This window comes from Prionailurus viverrinus, chromosome X, assembly GCF_022837055.1.
Source record: "Prionailurus viverrinus isolate Anna chromosome X, UM_Priviv_1.0, whole genome shotgun sequence".
NCBI classification, from domain to species: domain Eukaryota; kingdom Metazoa; phylum Chordata; class Mammalia; order Carnivora; family Felidae; genus Prionailurus; species Prionailurus viverrinus.
This window is the reverse complement of record NC_062579.1, coordinates 69,687,238-69,705,252: the sequence shown is the minus strand read 5'-3', so window position 1 is coordinate 69,705,252 and position 18,015 is coordinate 69,687,238. Positions and strand designations below refer to the sequence as shown.

Below are 18,015 nucleotides of genomic sequence, written 5' to 3'. Positions count from 1 at the left end.
TTCACTATATTTAGAAGGTATTTTCTTTGATCTTTGTCCCACAAAGTATTTCTCAGATTTCTTATGAAATGTTTGTTTCTCATTAGTTTAACAGTGGAATCCTACATTTCATTAGATCAAAATTGTCATTTCAAACTAACTTTTAGTTAAGTACCAAACATATGAATATTTTCATAATTCCTAATTTAACTTCCAAAAGAATTTGGGGGAAAAAGGGGAATATAGCTAAAGCTCTTAAATGTAACTTTACCAGGGGTCATAATAAATAAGAACATACACAGAGACAAGACAGAAAAAAAAAAAAGAAATGGAAGAGACAGGATGAAAAAGAAGCAAAAAAAGAAAAAAACCCAAAAACCAGAATGGACAAATATGTATAAAGGTGGCCAGTAGGTACTAAATAGCAAGAAAAATACATGAAAAACATAGTGTAAAACTAAGAGAATGGTGTTTACTATGCAATTACCAAACTTAAAATAATAGCTTTAAAAATCAAATAGACTGAGGGAAGGAGTTAACTTGGTGAAATAGTAGGAGGACCTTATGCTTGCCTTATACCTTGAACACAGCTAGATATTATCAAATCATTCTGGGGGCACCTGGGTAGCTCAGTTAAGCCTCCAACTTCAGCTCAGGTCATGATCTCATGGTTTGTGAGTTTGAGCCCTGGGTCAGACTCTGTGCTGACAGCTCCAAGCCTGGAGCCTGCTTCTGATTCTGTATCTCCCTCTCTCTCTTCTCCTCCCCTAGGCACACTCTATCTCTCTCTCTCTCTCAAAAATAAATAAACTTTAAAAAAAAAAACGTTCTGAACACCCAGGAATTCAATCTGAAGACTGAGAGAACAAACTGCACAACTACAGGGAGAAAAGAGGCCACAACATGGAAGGTAAGAAATGCAGTGATATGATCTGGGGGGAAAAAGAATCATGGGACTACAGAGGAAAGGGAGTCCTAATCCTGGGGTTGGAGGGGGGAGGAAGAGGGAGAGGAAGGGAGAGGAAGAGAGAGATAAAGCAGCACAGCAGCACGCAGGGCACTGCACAAGAAAAACACTTGGGGCAGCCTCTACCAAATGCCCTCCAAGAATGGGAACTGTCCCTTCCATGTGATTCAGGGGATTCTCAGAGCATAGTGTCTGCTCTTGGGCCTCTGCCTTCCCATTGAGCTGCCCCATTTATTAGCATATGGGCAGAAAAACATGCTGAGGAGAGGTAATCTGGATGTCAGTTTTTTTGCTGTGCTTTACCATGAACTCCAAGCTACTGCACATTTCGTGCGGCTACTTTTCTCGGAAAAACTGCAACCAGCCACAGTGCAGCAAGACCCTCCCCCAGAGATAGCATGGGTCCTTGTCGCACTGGGTCACTAAAATTTGTGGAGCCGTGAATCCCAGCCACGCATCTGAGATAAAAGGAGCGCTGCACCACCACTGGGTCGGCAGACAGTGCAGATACAGGGTGAAGTCAGGGACATGACAGAAGCCTTGGACACAAGAGGGGAGACTGTCTGCTCTTTTGTGAGGGTCAGAACAGTAAGGGATGTAAATGCCCCTCTCAATGGAAGACAGTGGGCCCACACAATTCTTCACCCCTCCAATAGCACCAACGAACTTCAGAGAGCAGCACAGCACACACAGTAGAGGCTTGAGACACTCAAACCAATCTGTGTCCCCCTGCATTCTGCAGGTGCATTTTTTAATATGGCAAGTGTGACTGGCAGCCAGAGCAGCAGCAGACCTCTCTTTCAAAAGATCAGCACAACCCACCCCCCCCCCGCCACACACACACACACACACACACACACACAGCAGGTGTACTGATCCTAGGGTGCTGCAAAGCTTCAGCTCTAGTAAAAATAGGACTAGGAACAGGATTTCCTAACGCACAAAGGACAGAGACAAGAATAAATGCAAAGACAGAGTAATTCATCCCAATAGAAAGAAAAAGAGGTCACAGCCAAGGAACTAATCAAAATTGATAAAGTAATGGGAATGAACTAGAATTTAAAACAACAATCATAAGGATACTAGCTGGGCTTGAGAAAAGCATAGAAGAAATCAGAGACCTTTACCAAAGAGATACAAGACCTAAAAACTAGTAAGGTTGAAATAAAAAATGCTATAACTGAAATGCAAAACTGACTGATGTACTGAACAGATGATGGAAGAAGTAGAGGAACAAATAAGTGATTAGAAGATTAAATTATGGAAAATAATGAAGCTGAAAAGGGGGAAAGAAAAATATTGGACCACGAATGTAGACATAGGGAACTCAGCAACACTATTAAGTGTAATAACATTTGTATCATAGGAGTCACAGAAGAAGAAGAGAGGGGAAAAGAGGCAGAAGGTTGACTTGAGCAAATTATAGCTGAAAACCTCCCTAATCTCGGTGAGAAAAGACATGCAAATTACAGAGGCACAGAGAATTCCCATCAAAATCAACAAAAGCCAGTCAACACCAAGATATACCATAGTAAAAATTTCAAAATAAAGAGATAAGAAACGAATGCTGAAAGAGACAAGGGAAAATAAAGCCCTAAACCACAAGGGAAGATAGATAAATAAGGTTCCTGACAGTTCTCTCCACAGAAACCTATCAGGCCAGAAGGGAGTGGCATGATATATTCAACATGCTAAAGTGGAAAAATATCCAGGCAGGAATACTTTGTACAACAAGGCTGTCAATCAGAATAGGAGGGCTAAAGAGTGTCCCAAAGAAACAAAAACTAAAGGAGTATCTGATCACTAAACCAACCTTGTAAGAAATATTAAAGGAGAATCTTTGAGTGGGAAAGAAAGACCAAAAGCAACAAAGACTGTCCAAAGACAGGAACAAAGAAAATCTCTAGAAACACTGGCTTTACATGTAATACAATGGCACTATATTCATATCTATCAATAAACACTCTCAAAGTAAATTGTTTAATTACTCCAAGCAAAAGACATAGGGCATCAGAATCGATAAAAAGAAAAAAAAAAAAAAAACAAGACTCATCTATCTGGCGACTACAAGAGACACATTTTAGACCTAAAGACAGCTGCAGATTAAAAGTGAGGGGATGGAGGGGCGCCTGGGTGGCGCAGTCGGTTAAGCGTCCAACTTCAGCCAGGTCACGATCTCACAGTCCGTGAGTTCGAGCCCCGCGTCGGGCTCTGGGCTGATGGCTCAGAGCCTGGAGCCTGTTTCCGATTCTGTGTCTCCCTCTCTCTCTGCCCCTCCCCCGTTCATGCTCTGTCTCTCTCTGTCCCAAAAATAAATAAACGTTTAAATAAATAAATAAATAAATAAATAAATAAATAAATAAAAGTGAGGGGATGGAGAACCATTTGTCATTCTAATGGACATCAAAAGAAAGCCAAAGTATCCATAGTTATACAAGACAAACTAGATTTTAAACCAAAGACTGTAAGAAGAGATAAAGAAGGGCAATATATCATGATTAAACAGCCTATCCAATAAAAAGATCTAACAATTGTAAATATTTATGCTCCCAACATAACACCCACATATATAAAACAATTAATAACAAACACAAAGAAACTCATTGATAATGATACATTAATAGTAGGGTATTTAACACTCACAACAATGGACAGATCCACTAAGCAGAAAATCAACATGGAAACAATAGCTTTGAATGACAAACTGGACCAGATGGACTTAACAGACATATTCGGAAAATTTCATCATAGAGCAGCAGAATACACATTTTTATCGAGTGCGCATGGAACATTCTGCAGAATAGTTCACACACTGGGTCATAAATCAGGCCTCAACAAGTACAAAAAGATTGAGATCATGCCATGCATATTTTGTGATCATAACACTATAAAACTTAAAGTCAACCACAAGAAAAATTTGGAAAGACCACAAATACATGGAAGTTAAAGAACATCCTACTATGAATGAATGGGTTAACCAGGAAATTAAAGAAGTTATATATATATATGTATATATATATATATATACACATATATATGTATATGTATACATGTATATATACATATATGTATATATATGTGTGTGTGTGTATATATATGTGTGTGTATATATATGTATATATATACATACATATATATATGTATATATATATATACATATATATATGTATGTATATAAAGAGAGAGAGAGAGAAAACGAGTGAAAATAAAAACACTATGGTCCAAAACTTTTGGGATGCAGCAAAGCACTCATAAGAGGGAAGTATAGCAATACAGGCCTATATTAAGAAGCCAGAAAGGTCTCAAATATACAACCTAACATTAAATCTAAAAGAGCTAGAAAAGGAAAATAAAATAAAGCCTAAAGCCAGCAAAAGAAAGGAAATAACATATTAGAGCAGAAATAAGTGATATAGAAACAACAACAACAAAAAATCAGTGGAACAGATCAATGAAACCAGGAGCTGGTTCTTTGAAAAAATTAATAAAATTGATAAACCCCTGGCCATACTTATCAAAAAAAAAAAAAACAAAGGACCCAAATAAAATAATAAATGAAAGAGGAGATATCACAACAAATACCACAGAAATACAAACAATTATAAGAGAATATTATAAAAATTATATGCCAACAAATTGGGCAATCTGGAAGAAATGGATGAATTCCTAGATACATTTAATCACAAAATCTGAAACAGAAAGAAATAGAAAATTTGAACGGACCAGTAACCAGTAAAGAAATTGAATCAGTAATCAAAAATCTCCCAACAAACAAATGTTCGGGCCAGGTAGCTTCAAAGTGGAATTCTACCAGATATTGAAAGAAGAGTTAATGCCTACTCTAAAATTGTCACAAAAAATAGAAATGGAGGGAAAATTTCCAAGGTCATTCTATGAGGGCAGCATTACCTTGATTCCAAAAGCAGACAAACACCACTAAAAATGAAAATTACATGTCAAATATCCCTGAGGAACTTAGATAAAAAATTCTCAACAAGATACCAGCAATTCAAATCCAACAGTATATTAAGGAATTATTCACCATCATCAAGCGGGATTTATTCCTGGGCTGCAGGGGTAGTTCCATATTTGCAAATCAATGAAAGTGATAAAACACATTAATAAAAGAAAGGATACAAACTATATGATCCTCTCAATAGATGTAAATAAAGCATTTGACAAAGTACAGCATTCATTCTTCATAAAAAACCTCAACAAAGTTGGAATAGAGTGAATATACCTCAACATCATAAAGGCCATATACAAAAGACCCGTGTCTAATATCTACTGAGAACTTTTTCTCTAAGGTCTGGAACAAGACACGGATGTCCACTCTCATCATTGTTATTTGACATAGTACTGTAAGTCCTAGCCTCAGCAATCAGAAAACAAAAGGAAGTAAATGAATCCAATTCAGCAAGGAAGATGTCAAAATTTCACTATTTACAGACCACATGATACTCTATGTAGAACACCTGAAAGACTCCATCAAAAAATTTCTAGAACTGATAAACAAATTCAGGATAGTCGAAGGATATAAAATCAACATAGAGAAATCTGTTGCATTTCTATACACCAATAATGAAGAGGCAGAAAGAGAAATCAAGGAACCAATCTCATTTATAACTGCACCAAAAACCGTAAGATACGTAGGAATAAACCTAACCAAAGAAGTAAAAAGAAAAAATTGTAATCTGAAAACTATAAAACACCTACATTATGAAAGAACTTTAAGATGACAAAAGAAATAGAAAGCTATATATGAAGCTATTATAAAGTTATTGTCATCAAGAGAGTATGATACTGACACAAAAACAGACACATAGATCAGTGGAACAGAATAGAAAAGCCAGAAATGGACCTACAACTATATGGTCAACTAATCTTTGACAAAGAAGGAAAGAATAACCAATGGAATAAAGTCTCTTCAACAAATGGTTTTGGGAAAACGGGACAGCAACATGCAGAATAATGAAACTACACTACTTTCTTATACCATATACAAAAATAAATTCAAAATGGATTAAATACCTAAATGTGAGACAGGAAACCACCAAAATCCTAGAGGAGAACACAGGCAGCAAACTTTTTGACCTCACTCAGAGCAAATTCTTACTAGATATGTCTCCAGATGCAAAGGAAACAAAAGCAAAAATAAACTATTGGGGCTTCATCAAGATAAAAAGCTTCTATACAGTAAAGGAAACCATCAAAACAATAAATAAATAAAAGGCAGCCTACAGAATGGGAGAAGATATCTGAAAATGACATATCTGACAAAAGGTTAGTATCCAAAATCTATAAAGTACTTATCAAAATCAACACCCAAAAAAACAAGTAATCCTGTGAAAAATGGGCAGAAGATATGAATAGACACTTGTCCAAAGAAGACATGAATAGATACTTGTCCAAAGAAGACACCAAGATGGTTGACAGAAAAGATGTTCCACATCTCTCATCATCAGGGAGATACAAATCAAAACCATGAGGAGATACCACCTCACACCTCCTAGAATGTCTAAGATTAACAACACAAGAAACAACAGGTGTTGGTGAGAATGCAGAGAAAGGGGAACCCTCTTGCACTGCTGGTGGGAATGCAAACTTGGTGCAACAACTCTGGAAAACAGTATGGAGGTTCCTCAAAAATTTTAAACTTAGAATTACCCTAAAATCCAGCAATTGAAATATGAGGTATTTACCCAAAGGATACAAAAACGTTGATTTGAAGGGGGGCATGCACCCCCAATGTCTATAGCAGCACTATCAACAATAGTCAAATTATGGAAAGAGCCTAAATGTCCAATGACTGATGAATGGATAAAGAAGAGGTGTTATATATATACAATGGAAGATTACTCAGCCATCAAAAAGAATGAAATATTACCATTTGCAATGACATGGATAGAGCTAGAGTGCATTATGCTAAGCAAAATCAGTCAGAGAAAGATAAATACCATATGATTTCACTCATATGGAACTTAAGAAACAAACCAGATGAACATATGGGAGGGGGGAAAAGAGAGAGCAAAACAAACCATGAGAAACTCTTAAAGATAGAGAATAAACTGAGGGTTGATGGAGGGAGGTGGGTGGCAATGAGCTAGGTGAGTCATGGGTAATGTTGAGGGCCCTTGCTATGATGAGGACTAGGTGCTGAGCACTAGGTGTAAGTGATGAATCACTGAATTCTACTCCTGAAACTAATATTGCACTGTATGTTAACCTACTAGAATTTAAATAAAAATGTGAGGAAAAAAGAAATCATCACTCTAAACTTAAGAGCAATATGACAGCAATGGAAGCTAAGAGGTAATGGGTTACTTTTTTATCCTATTATGGTCCTATCATTACATGTTTTGTATAAAGGAAAAGAGTTGTTGAAGAAAGCTATCTAAACTTCTTGGGTCCAACAAATGTGAAATTTAAGTCATTTCAGATGCAAGTGTCATGCTTTGACTATGATAATTCATTCCACATGGAGTGGATATAACATATACATATATTTTTATTTTGAATATGTACTTTACACCTATTGTTTCACATGCCTATAATTTAAAAGATCCACCATTTATTCATTTCCTAAGCATTTATATGCAAGTTATTAAAATGTCCTAACTAAAACTTGACGTTAGTTTAGAATAATCTAAGTCAAGCCATCATGTTTTTTAAAACTGCCAAACTCCTTAAGTAATAAGTAATTATGTTTTGACATTACAACTAATGCCTTGTGGGAAAAGGCTCTACAGGAAATCTCACTACTATGAATTTATCTAGTTGCTACCCTGATTACAGTTATTTAGTATCCTGGGAATCTGTGAGAGTTGACAATGCGAGTCAATAAGAATTTAAAACTAAGGGTTCTACAACTAATTTTACAGATGAGGGGATTGATAGCCAGAGAATTCAAATGATTTTTTAAATGCCACTCAACTTATTGGTAAATCATGTACTATATCTCCCAATTTCTAGTACTGTTTTTGTTCTATTATTTCTTTGTTTCTCTCAATTGAATAAAGAGATTCATCTTGATTTGTAGAGATGCAAGGTTCATTAGTGCTGTCTTGTTAAGAGACTAGAATCTGCACAAATCTGTTGCAAAACAGTAAGGGTACAAAAGTTGTGAAATTCTGTATTAATGCTGATAGAAATCTTTCTGAAAGAGACTTCCAGGAACAGAACAATTAGTATAGTCTATACAGCAGTCTTATGTCAACTAGCAAGTATCTTTTACACATGTCAGATGTTATTTCCTGTTAACATGTGTGCATAATATATACATATATAATCATATATAATCCCATATGTTTAAGAAAGACTACAGATTAAAGAATCTTATAGCATTAGTTATTAATAGCTATACATTTATATTATAGTAATAGCTACACATTTGTGCAGTTTTTGGTTACTGTTATAATTATTTCTATTAAATATCTTGAGATTATCAAAAACACCATCTAAAGAGAATTATACAATTAATTAATTAGTGGTATTTTACTTATAGGAATATAGAGCAAATCTAATACAGTAACAAAAAAGTTTATAGAAAAAATAACTATAACTTCATAACCTGTACAAAGATTACTGTTACAAAAAAACCCTTGTCTAGAATTTGTAAAGTCCCTCATATTGCAACTGCTATACATATACAAAAAAACCTTCCTATCTTCCTAAAATGTCTTTTATGTATATTAATTCACTGACATTAATTGAACAAAGAAGAGAAATCTTCACCATTGCAAACAAGTTCTTTTTTGCTGGTTCTTAGCACACAAGTCAAACCATACTTTTGGATTTTCCTTTTCAATGGAATAAAAATTCTGTAAAAATTGGTATTCAACACAGAGCATTTAACCATAAAAGAAAAAATATATATATAATTTGGGAACAGATTTATGTTTCCATAATTGTAAAAAACTACCAGTAAATATTTTGTGAAGCAAAGTATATTTTTAAATATATTTCAATGAGGCTTATTATGATTTGCACCATAAAGACCCTTTGACAACTGAATAAGCACCTACTATTTTGTCAGTTTCATACTTCCATATACTGTTGGGCAAGTTCTCATCGTTTGTCACAGGCAGAAATAAATACTACTTACCTTATTATTCATGAATGCTTTGAGGCACTGAATAAGTTTATACTGATTCTTCTTGTCTATGTTTTCTTGCCTGAATAAAGGGGAAATAAACAGGTTACAGTGTGCTCAAAAATTTCCGCTTTGGTGATTTTTTTTTCATGTTTATTCTTACTGTTTCTTGTCCAGAAGCTTTTCCAGCACATCCAATAAGAGTCCGAGACCTTCATGGCTAAAGTTGTTAACCCAGCTATAAAATGATCAAAAAAAGTGTATAAATAATTTATATATTTAAAACATTAAATATCCAAAATGAAATTTTGATTTTTAAATCTGATAATCCTGTCTTTATAACACTTGTCATTTTTTTCTACTTCCATTGCTATAAGTATTGACTCTATGAAGATGATTCAGAGATCTTTACCTCAATGCCAGACTTCTCTTCACATTTTAGAATGCCTATTCCACAGTAATGCCTTGGTTGTTTCACCAGCATCAGATACTGAAGTCGGCATATATAAGCCAAATTGATCTTCCCCTGTATCTCTGTTACCCTAAATCAACTCTTCTTCCACTCTTCCATACTCTGTTAATAACACTGCTATTCTTTGAATCCTTCAAACTTGAAATACTGGCATAATTTTTTGATCTCCATCTCTTTCACCTTTGTATTTATTCTTTTCATTCATTCCACAAATATTTATTGAGTACCTACTAAGCACCAGGCATGTTCTGGGTGATAGAGATATAACAGGCAAGAAAACTAAGCCTTTACCCTCATGTAGCTTACTATCAAAAAAGAAGGAGACATGATAAACAGATAAACAAGTATATAATAAAATGTCAGTAGTTTGGAGCTATGAAGAAAAATCAACTTTAGTAAAAGGAATAATGAATGCCAGGATGTGATTTATTTTTAAATATTTTTTAATGTTTTTATTTATTTTTGAGAGACACAGAATGCAAATGTTTCATATGCACTGCCATCAAGCTAGAAAGCATTTATTTATTTATTTATATTTAAATTTTAATATTTATTTCTCTTGGAGAGAGAGAGACTGAGTATGAGCGGGGGAGGGGCAGAGAGAGAGGGAGACACAGAATCTGAAACAGGCTCCAGGCTCTGAGCTGTCAGCACAGAGCCTGCGTGGGACTTGAACCCACAAACCATGAGATCATGACCTAAGCCAAAGTCGGATGCTTAACTGACTGAGCCACCCAGGCACCCCAGGATGTGATTTTTTTAATGTGTTGTCAGGGAAAGATTGTTTGATTAGGTGGCATTTGAGCAGAGTCTTCAAAGAAGTGAGGACTTTCACAGTAGAAGGATGAAGGACAAATCAAGTCCTGAGGAGGTAGCTAGTATGCTTTGAGTATTCCAGTAATTGTGAGGAGACCCGTGTGGCTGCAGCTCAATAAGAAGTCTTGGAAGAATGGCAGCAAATGAAGTCCCATGTGTGGTAAAAGGCTGGAAAACTGATCATGTACAGCTTGGTTTGACTTTCTGTCATCCAGTCATGAATATGCTACTTGTAGAATGATTCCCACATATTTCCCCTCCCCTCCTTTTCATTGTGTCTGATAACATTCTAGTTTAGCCCTAGTTACCTTTTCTTTAATGTGACAGGAGTCTCCCAACTAGGGTCTCTGCAGCATCATTCTTTTATTCAGTTTACAAAATGCAAGATTAGATTGCACTTAATCAGCAGTCATATGTCCAAAAATTTCCTCTGTACTACCCAACACATTTCAAGTCCCTTGACCCAATATTCTGATCTAGCCTCAAATATTCAGAACCAATCACATCCACAATGTATATGGAAGTTCATTTTAAACAAATTGTTTTAATTTCCATAGTGAAAATGAGAAAAAATCAATATGGTATTGTAATGATAATTGGCAGCAAGCTACTGTTCATTTGAGGCATGTAATCAATCAGTACAATGAGCCATTTTCTCTAAAGACTCTCCCTAATCAGTGGGGTGGTGGTGGAAAAATAAAATGACATCAGCTCTAAGAATAATATATCAGCAGATATTACAGCACAATATACCCTTACAGAAAACTTAAAGTAATAGAAATTCTGAACAAATTTATACACCCAGCCCTTGGTATCTCCTTTGGCATTTAGGAAGATAAAATAATCTATGATTTCCTTAAATTTAATACTTATAAATTGCTTTTCGAGATTCTAAATTTTACTCATATTCTTTTCACACCCAGTAATTCTAAAATTATTGGTTACTTTTTTCTTGGATTAGGAAAGTGTTTGGTATAAGAACATTACTTATATCTGGTCACTTAACATCAGTCACCCACACATCCCAGACTTCTTCAAATTGTGTGGTTTATGGTACTTTGGTTTAACTCAGTGGAAATTACTATTGGTCTGAAAAAAATAGTATACTCATGAAACCTAAGTGTGAGGATGCAGGGCCTATTTATTAAAAACTAGGCAGTGAAAAGTCTTAACAGAATATTTTAGGCCAATGGGCAGTGGAGGCCTAGTTAGAATATTCAAGACTTTTATTTATTTTTTTTTTCAACGTTTATTTATTTTTGGGACAGAGAGAGACAGAGCATGAACGGGGGAGGGTCAGAGAGAGAGGGAGACACAGAATCGGAAGCAGGCTCCAGGTTCTGAGCCATCAGCCCAGAGCCTGACGCGGGGCTCGAACTCACGGACCGCGAGATCGTGACCTGGCTGAAGTCGGACGCTTAACCGACTGCGCCACCCAGGCGCCCCTATTCAAGATTTTTAAAGTAGACAGAATAGGAGTCCAAAAGGAGCCTGATACTAGAGGGATAAAATAATTATGTAGCATGATGACACTCGACAGGTTAAAAGGAAGGGAATGCAGCTAAACATATCTTTTTTTTTTTTTTTCTTTTTCTCTTGCCAGCATCATTGCTCTTTCAGGCACTAAACACTTTGTGGCCTTTAGCCAAATGCTGTTTTTTCTTTTTCTTTCTCTCTTTATCTCCCTCTCTCTATAAATATATTGATTTTAGCAAACACAAAAGTGGCCATGAAATGATGAAGCAGTTTAAAAACAAAATGTTGGCTACTCTACATCGGCAAGAATGCTGATACTACTACACCTGAAGTAACTATAAATCAGTGGTTCTCAAGGTACGTGCCCCAAACCAGCAGCAGCAGCATCAACATCAGCTGGGAACTTGTCAAAAATACAAATCTGTGGGCCCCACCCCAGACCCACCAAATCAGTAACTCTGGGGATGGGGTCCAGCAATCCGTGTTTTAACTAAACCTCTAGGTGATTCTGATGCTCAATTTTGAGAACCACTAACATAGAACACTGCCTTTCTCAAGCAAGACTCAGGCTCAAAATTCAAGATTGCTTTATACACCCCCTCAACCATACCGTGAATTCCCACTGCCCCAGGACAGAGATTCAGTCCAAGCAAGTACATTTGGTACATTTTTCACAGTATGTAAATTTCAGCTCTGAGTTACTCCATACTAATTGGAATATCTAGAGGTATAAATATACAGTTGATGACTCTATTTAAAATCTGCCTCAGAGATTGCAAATAAAGACAGATACATACATAAATTTTCAGTAGTATCTCAGTCCTGAGATAAGAAATTGTAATTTATCACAGACACCGTATTTATAAAAGAAACACAGAAGCAGCAGAGGATAATGAAGAACCAAACAGAATAAAAAATGGGGAAAGAGAATGATCTCTTATAATTCCCATAACCACTCTGAAACATAAGGTTTTTTCCCTTTCTTTTTTACTGAAGATTTACATACAATAAAATAAATCATTTTGACAAATGCATAATCATGCAACCTCCAATACAAAAAAGATACACAACATCTTCATCACTCCAAAATACTCCATTATTCCTTTTCAAAGCCAATCCCTTTTCCAAACTCCCAGCCCCCTGGAAACACTTATCTGCTATGTAACCCTAGTTTTGCTTTTTCTACAATGTCATTAGAAATGGAATTATAAAGTATGCAGGTTTTGTGTCTGGCTTTTCTCATTTATCATAAATATTATGATATTCAACCATTTTGTTGCATTTATCAGTGGTCCATCCCTTCTTATTGTATGGATATACCGTTGTTTTTTAATCTATTAATCAGTTGATGAGTACATTGGTTATTTCCAGGCTTTCATGATTATGAATAAAACCTCTATAAATATCCATAATTTTTCTTGGGAAAGTAATTGGGGTAGAATTGCTGGGTCTCATGGTAAGTATATGTTACACTTTTCAAGAAACTGCTTTCCAAAGTGGCTATCCTATTTGGCATTCCTTCAGCAAAGTGTAACAGCTCCATTTGCTCAGAATCCTTCCCAACTTTTCACACTGTCAAATATTTTTAAACTTTAGCCATTCTGAAACTTGTTTTCAGATAAAATGAGAAGCAAAGTAGTTAAGTAACTTTCCAAACATCACTCAACAAGTATCAGTTCTAGGGCTCACACCCAGGTCTAACTCCAAAGCCCATGTTTATTTCAATCATGCCATTAGAAATTACTAACAGGAACAGAAGATAATTTTCTATAACAACATCTGCATTGAGCTTATGTCTATACGTGTGTGTGTGTGTGTGTGTGTACACACGTGTGTACACAGCTTATATCTATATCTATATCTATATATCTCATATCTATATTATATCTATGTCTAGACACACAAACATGTGCTTTGCTTTATTTAACAGCTTACTTCATTCATTTAGGTGTTATAAGTACTTTTCAGACCATGCTTTTATTGTCTTTTAAAGTCCTAAGCTTTATAAGAAATCTACTAAATATTGTTAAGGAAAGATATCTGGAGAACCCAACTAAAACTTCCAATTAAGATTTAGGTAAGGCAGCTCATTGAAAAGAATAGGGCCAGAATGTAGCTTACACTTTTTTTCCCCCTTTGGATAAGCTATATAGTTTACAGTCTTTTCAGGTATTAATATATTGGTTATTTTATGTTATTAAGTCACCTAAGTCAAAGAGTTGTCTTGACATACTGTACATCTAAGTTGATGTTTGTGGCCACTACCTGCAAGGGTACCAGGTGGAACAAATAAACCACCAAACAAAAACAAAAGAAAGATCAGTCAGAAAGATTCATTTATAAGTAAGCAAGAGGCCAGGATTAGATCTGAAGACTGAAAAAGAAACCAGGATGTTTACCTAGGGAGCAAGAGAATAAACGCACAATAGGGCAGTATCTTCTGAACTTACGTATAAAAGGCTTGGCTATATCCATCAGGGAGTCCAGCATCTGGTTCTTTGCTCAAGAAGTGAAAAATTAAAAACCTTTCCCCAAGTTTAAGATCCCCCGTTCAAAGATCAGGAAAATATCCCACCATCCATCAATGGAATATTCTGAGATCACATGGTGGCATGTTTAAACGCGTCAGTTTTAGAAAAAGACAGATGTAGGGTCCAATCCCATCTCTACCATATTTTAGTTGTGTTATTTATGATTACTTAAACTTTCTGAACTTGTTTTCTCATCCTCAAAATGGCGATGAAAATAGTACCTATACCCCATGCGGTCTTTGTGATTATTAAATGAAATAATATATGTGAAACAGCATAGTGAAGCCTGTATTGAACTTTTGAAAATGTTAAAAACCAAAAACCTGATTGCTCTTTAAATTTTCTAGTCCAAATTACAGTATGAATTTTAGGCATAAATTAAAGACTCCTTTAAAATAATATAAACAGTTAATAACATTCCATCATTCATTTACTGAAAAGCACTTTAATTAGTATGAAATATGCAGAGGAATCTAAACATACATTAGCCTTGTACTACTGATTGATTTTTTAAAAAGATTTCATAATTTAAATATTTGATACTCCTATATCTCATATGTTTAATTTGTTACTATCAACTTTGAATATATTTATTTCTCATTATATTTAATGCTGGCTAATTCTCATTAAATAACATTGAATTACAAGGGGAAAGGAAGTGTAGAGTGAATCTATTTATACATCATGCATAATTTTGACAAATAATATCAAAATATATTAAGGTTTTTTAATGCTTATTTAGACAAACACACACACACACACACACACACACACACACACACACACACACAGTGAATGGGGGGAGGGGCAGAGAAAGATAATGTCAAGCAGGCTCCAGAGAGGCTAAACTCATAAAGTGTGAGATCATGACCTGAGCCGAAATCAAAAGTCTGATGTTTAACCAACTGAGGTACCCAGGCCCCCCAAAATAGATTAAGGTTTTAAAACAAATCTATCCCAAGCCTTCACAACTTCTGAGGTCCTTGTTTTTTGTTGTTTTGTTTTTATTTATTTATTTATTTTTTTGACAGAGAGAGAGAGAGAGAGAGAGAGAGACAGACAGAGCATGAGCGGGGCAGGGGCAGAAAGCGAGGAAGACACGGAAGTCAAAGCATACTCCAGGCTCTGAGCTGTCAGCACAGAGCTCCACTCGGGGCTGGCACTCACAGACCAGGAGATCATGACCTGAGCCGAATTTGGAGGTTCAAGGGATTGAGCCACCCAGGCGCCCCATCTGAGGCCCTTGTTTTGAAAGGTCCCACTTATACTAATCAGCATGATCTAAGGTAAAAAAAAAAAAAAACCAAATTCAACAAAAACACCAGAGCATTCCAAGAGAAAGCAAAGTTTTCCCCCTTTCTAGCTCTCCAAGTCAAAACAAAGGAAGGGAAACTCTATAAATGTACCTATAGAACATATACATACATGTCAAAGAAAACCCTGCACAGTCTCCCAAAACTTCAACTTTTCATATATAGAGATTCAGACTCTGAATTTAGTTACATTTAGTAACAGTTCATGTAAATAATAACTTCAAAGATTCTGTGGATGGGTGAGTTCAGTAAACTCTACACAACACAGACATAATAGGAAATAGTGACTGCACGTACATTTATGACTAGATTGTGCATATTCATGCCTATATTTCAAAAGGGTTAAAGCTAAAATTAGAAGATTCTATCCTGAGCCCCCTAAGCTGTAAACGGAATTGGTCTCATGTGCAGGAGTCCAATATTAGTCATGTCATCCCTTTACCAGTGTTTGTGCAGTGCTAAAGACTAATATAGAGGGTTATGTGTTTTGTACAAAGCATTTTATTTCTAACGGTGTCCTATTCCCACGTGTAATATTATACTACAACCCAAATCACTGCAACATCACATAAAATGAATGATAGCTTAGAGTTTCTTGGGGGAATTCAGAACATTTACAAAATTATAAGAGATGAAACAACTAATTCAAAGGGTTGAGGAGTCATTAAAAATGACTGTAAATGGTGTTTACATATTTTACTACCAGGAAACATTTCATTTTAATATCAATGTTTCCAATGTAATATTTTTTGAATACAATTAAAAACAAACCTTGTTATATGCACTTATGAGGAAGAAACAGAAACCTAGGTGATTAAAACCAATGTACTACTCGACACAAACAGTATCATACATTCAGTACATGAATCATTAACCTCCAAACATGAAAAAGCATTTTCAACATTTTTAAGACATTTGTTCAGCTAAATCAACTTCATACACAATTCTACTATCAATATATACATCTATTAAAAAATAAAATGGCAAAAACAAAACCAATGTGGATTTGTAGATGTTACGACTGTGTTGGTCTTAATTCAGTAAAAACATATATCCACCCAGGTTTGTCTACAGGAAAGTAAATAAAATAGACTTGAGCATTTGAATATCCTTGGAAATATTCAACATGGCAGATTGGTGCATGAACAATCTCTGCCAAGTTGAAAGCATCTATTAGATACAATACTTCCATTTCCACACATTTGTGTATATAACTCTGAAGCATATCATTCACTGACTGTTTATTTCACCTGATTCATAGAAAGGTTGAATATGTCGGGGCGCCTGGGTGGCTCAGTCGGTTAAGCATCCGACTTCGGCTCAGGTCATGATCTCGCGGTCCATGAGTTCAAGCCCCCCGTCAGGCTCTGTGCTGACTGCTCAGAGCCTGGAGCCTGTTTCGGATTCTGTGTCTCCCTCTCTCTCTGACCCTCCCCCATTCATGCTCTGTCTCTCTCTGTCTGAAAAATAAATAAACGTTAAAAAAAATTAAAAAAAAAGAAAGGTTGAATATGTCAACCTTTATGTATAGTGTTGAGCTAGATCACAATTTCCTTAGAAAACACCAAAAAAAGACATTCCATCTTTCTCTATACACTCTGTTATTCACTTAAAAGTGTTTTTTATCTGGTTGCATTTATTCTCCCTATCAGGTCTCACTAGAAACATCCTGCTGTTTCATAGTACTCACACATTTCTTAAGAGTTTCTCACAAAAGATGAAATGTTCACTCTTTCTAGTTGCTTAAATTATATAAAAACAAACTTCTTACATATTTACAAAAAATTGTACATGTCTGAGTTACATACAAAAATCTCCTGAGGGAAAATAAAAATTTTCTCAAAGGATAAAAAGTTGTTTATTCATTAAAATCAATATCGTAAAATCTCAAAATTACTTTGGAGATAGTAAAACGGCTTAAGTCCAGATCTGTTAAAATGACCAAGAGGGGGCGCCTGGTTGAGCATCCAACTTCAGCTCAGGTCATGATCTTGCGATCTGTGAGTTCAAACACTGTGTTGGGGTCTGTGCTGACAGCTCAGAGCCTGGAGCCTCTTCACATTCTGTGTCTTTCTCTCTCTGCCCTTCCCCTGCTCACACTCTGTCTCTCTCTGTCTCTCAAAAATAAATAAACATTTAAAAAAATTAAAATGACCAAGAGGTTATAGAACAAAGAATATTTTCCTCCCCATCCCCCTTTAAAAATTACTGTTAGAAACATAAGAGATCTTCGTATCCCACAGTAAGAATAAAACCAAAATTTGCAAAATAAATGTAAATGAAAATTGAAATTGAGTTTTCAATCAAAGAGACTCAAGAGGAAATAACATTGCAAATATTCAAGTGAAAGCTAGTAATATTTTCAATTC

The 18,015-nt window shown here is 35.6% G+C and overlaps 1 protein-coding gene across 5 annotated transcripts in view; it reads right to left on the bottom strand.

Moving 5' to 3' along the window:
- The window catches only part of DIAPH2 (diaphanous related formin 2), a 984,211-nt gene that overhangs the window by 768,673 nt on the left and 197,523 nt on the right, over window positions 1-18,015 (bottom strand). For all 5 annotated transcript variants that reach the window (XM_047843487.1, XM_047843489.1, XM_047843490.1 and 2 more), the window contains 2 exons: window positions 9,202-9,276; window positions 9,051-9,120 (listed from right to left, as the gene is read on the bottom strand). In XM_047843487.1, the coding sequence (XP_047699443.1) occupies window positions 9,051-9,120; window positions 9,202-9,276 (145 nt within the window). The remainder of the gene's footprint in view (window positions 1-9,050; window positions 9,121-9,201; window positions 9,277-18,015) is intronic.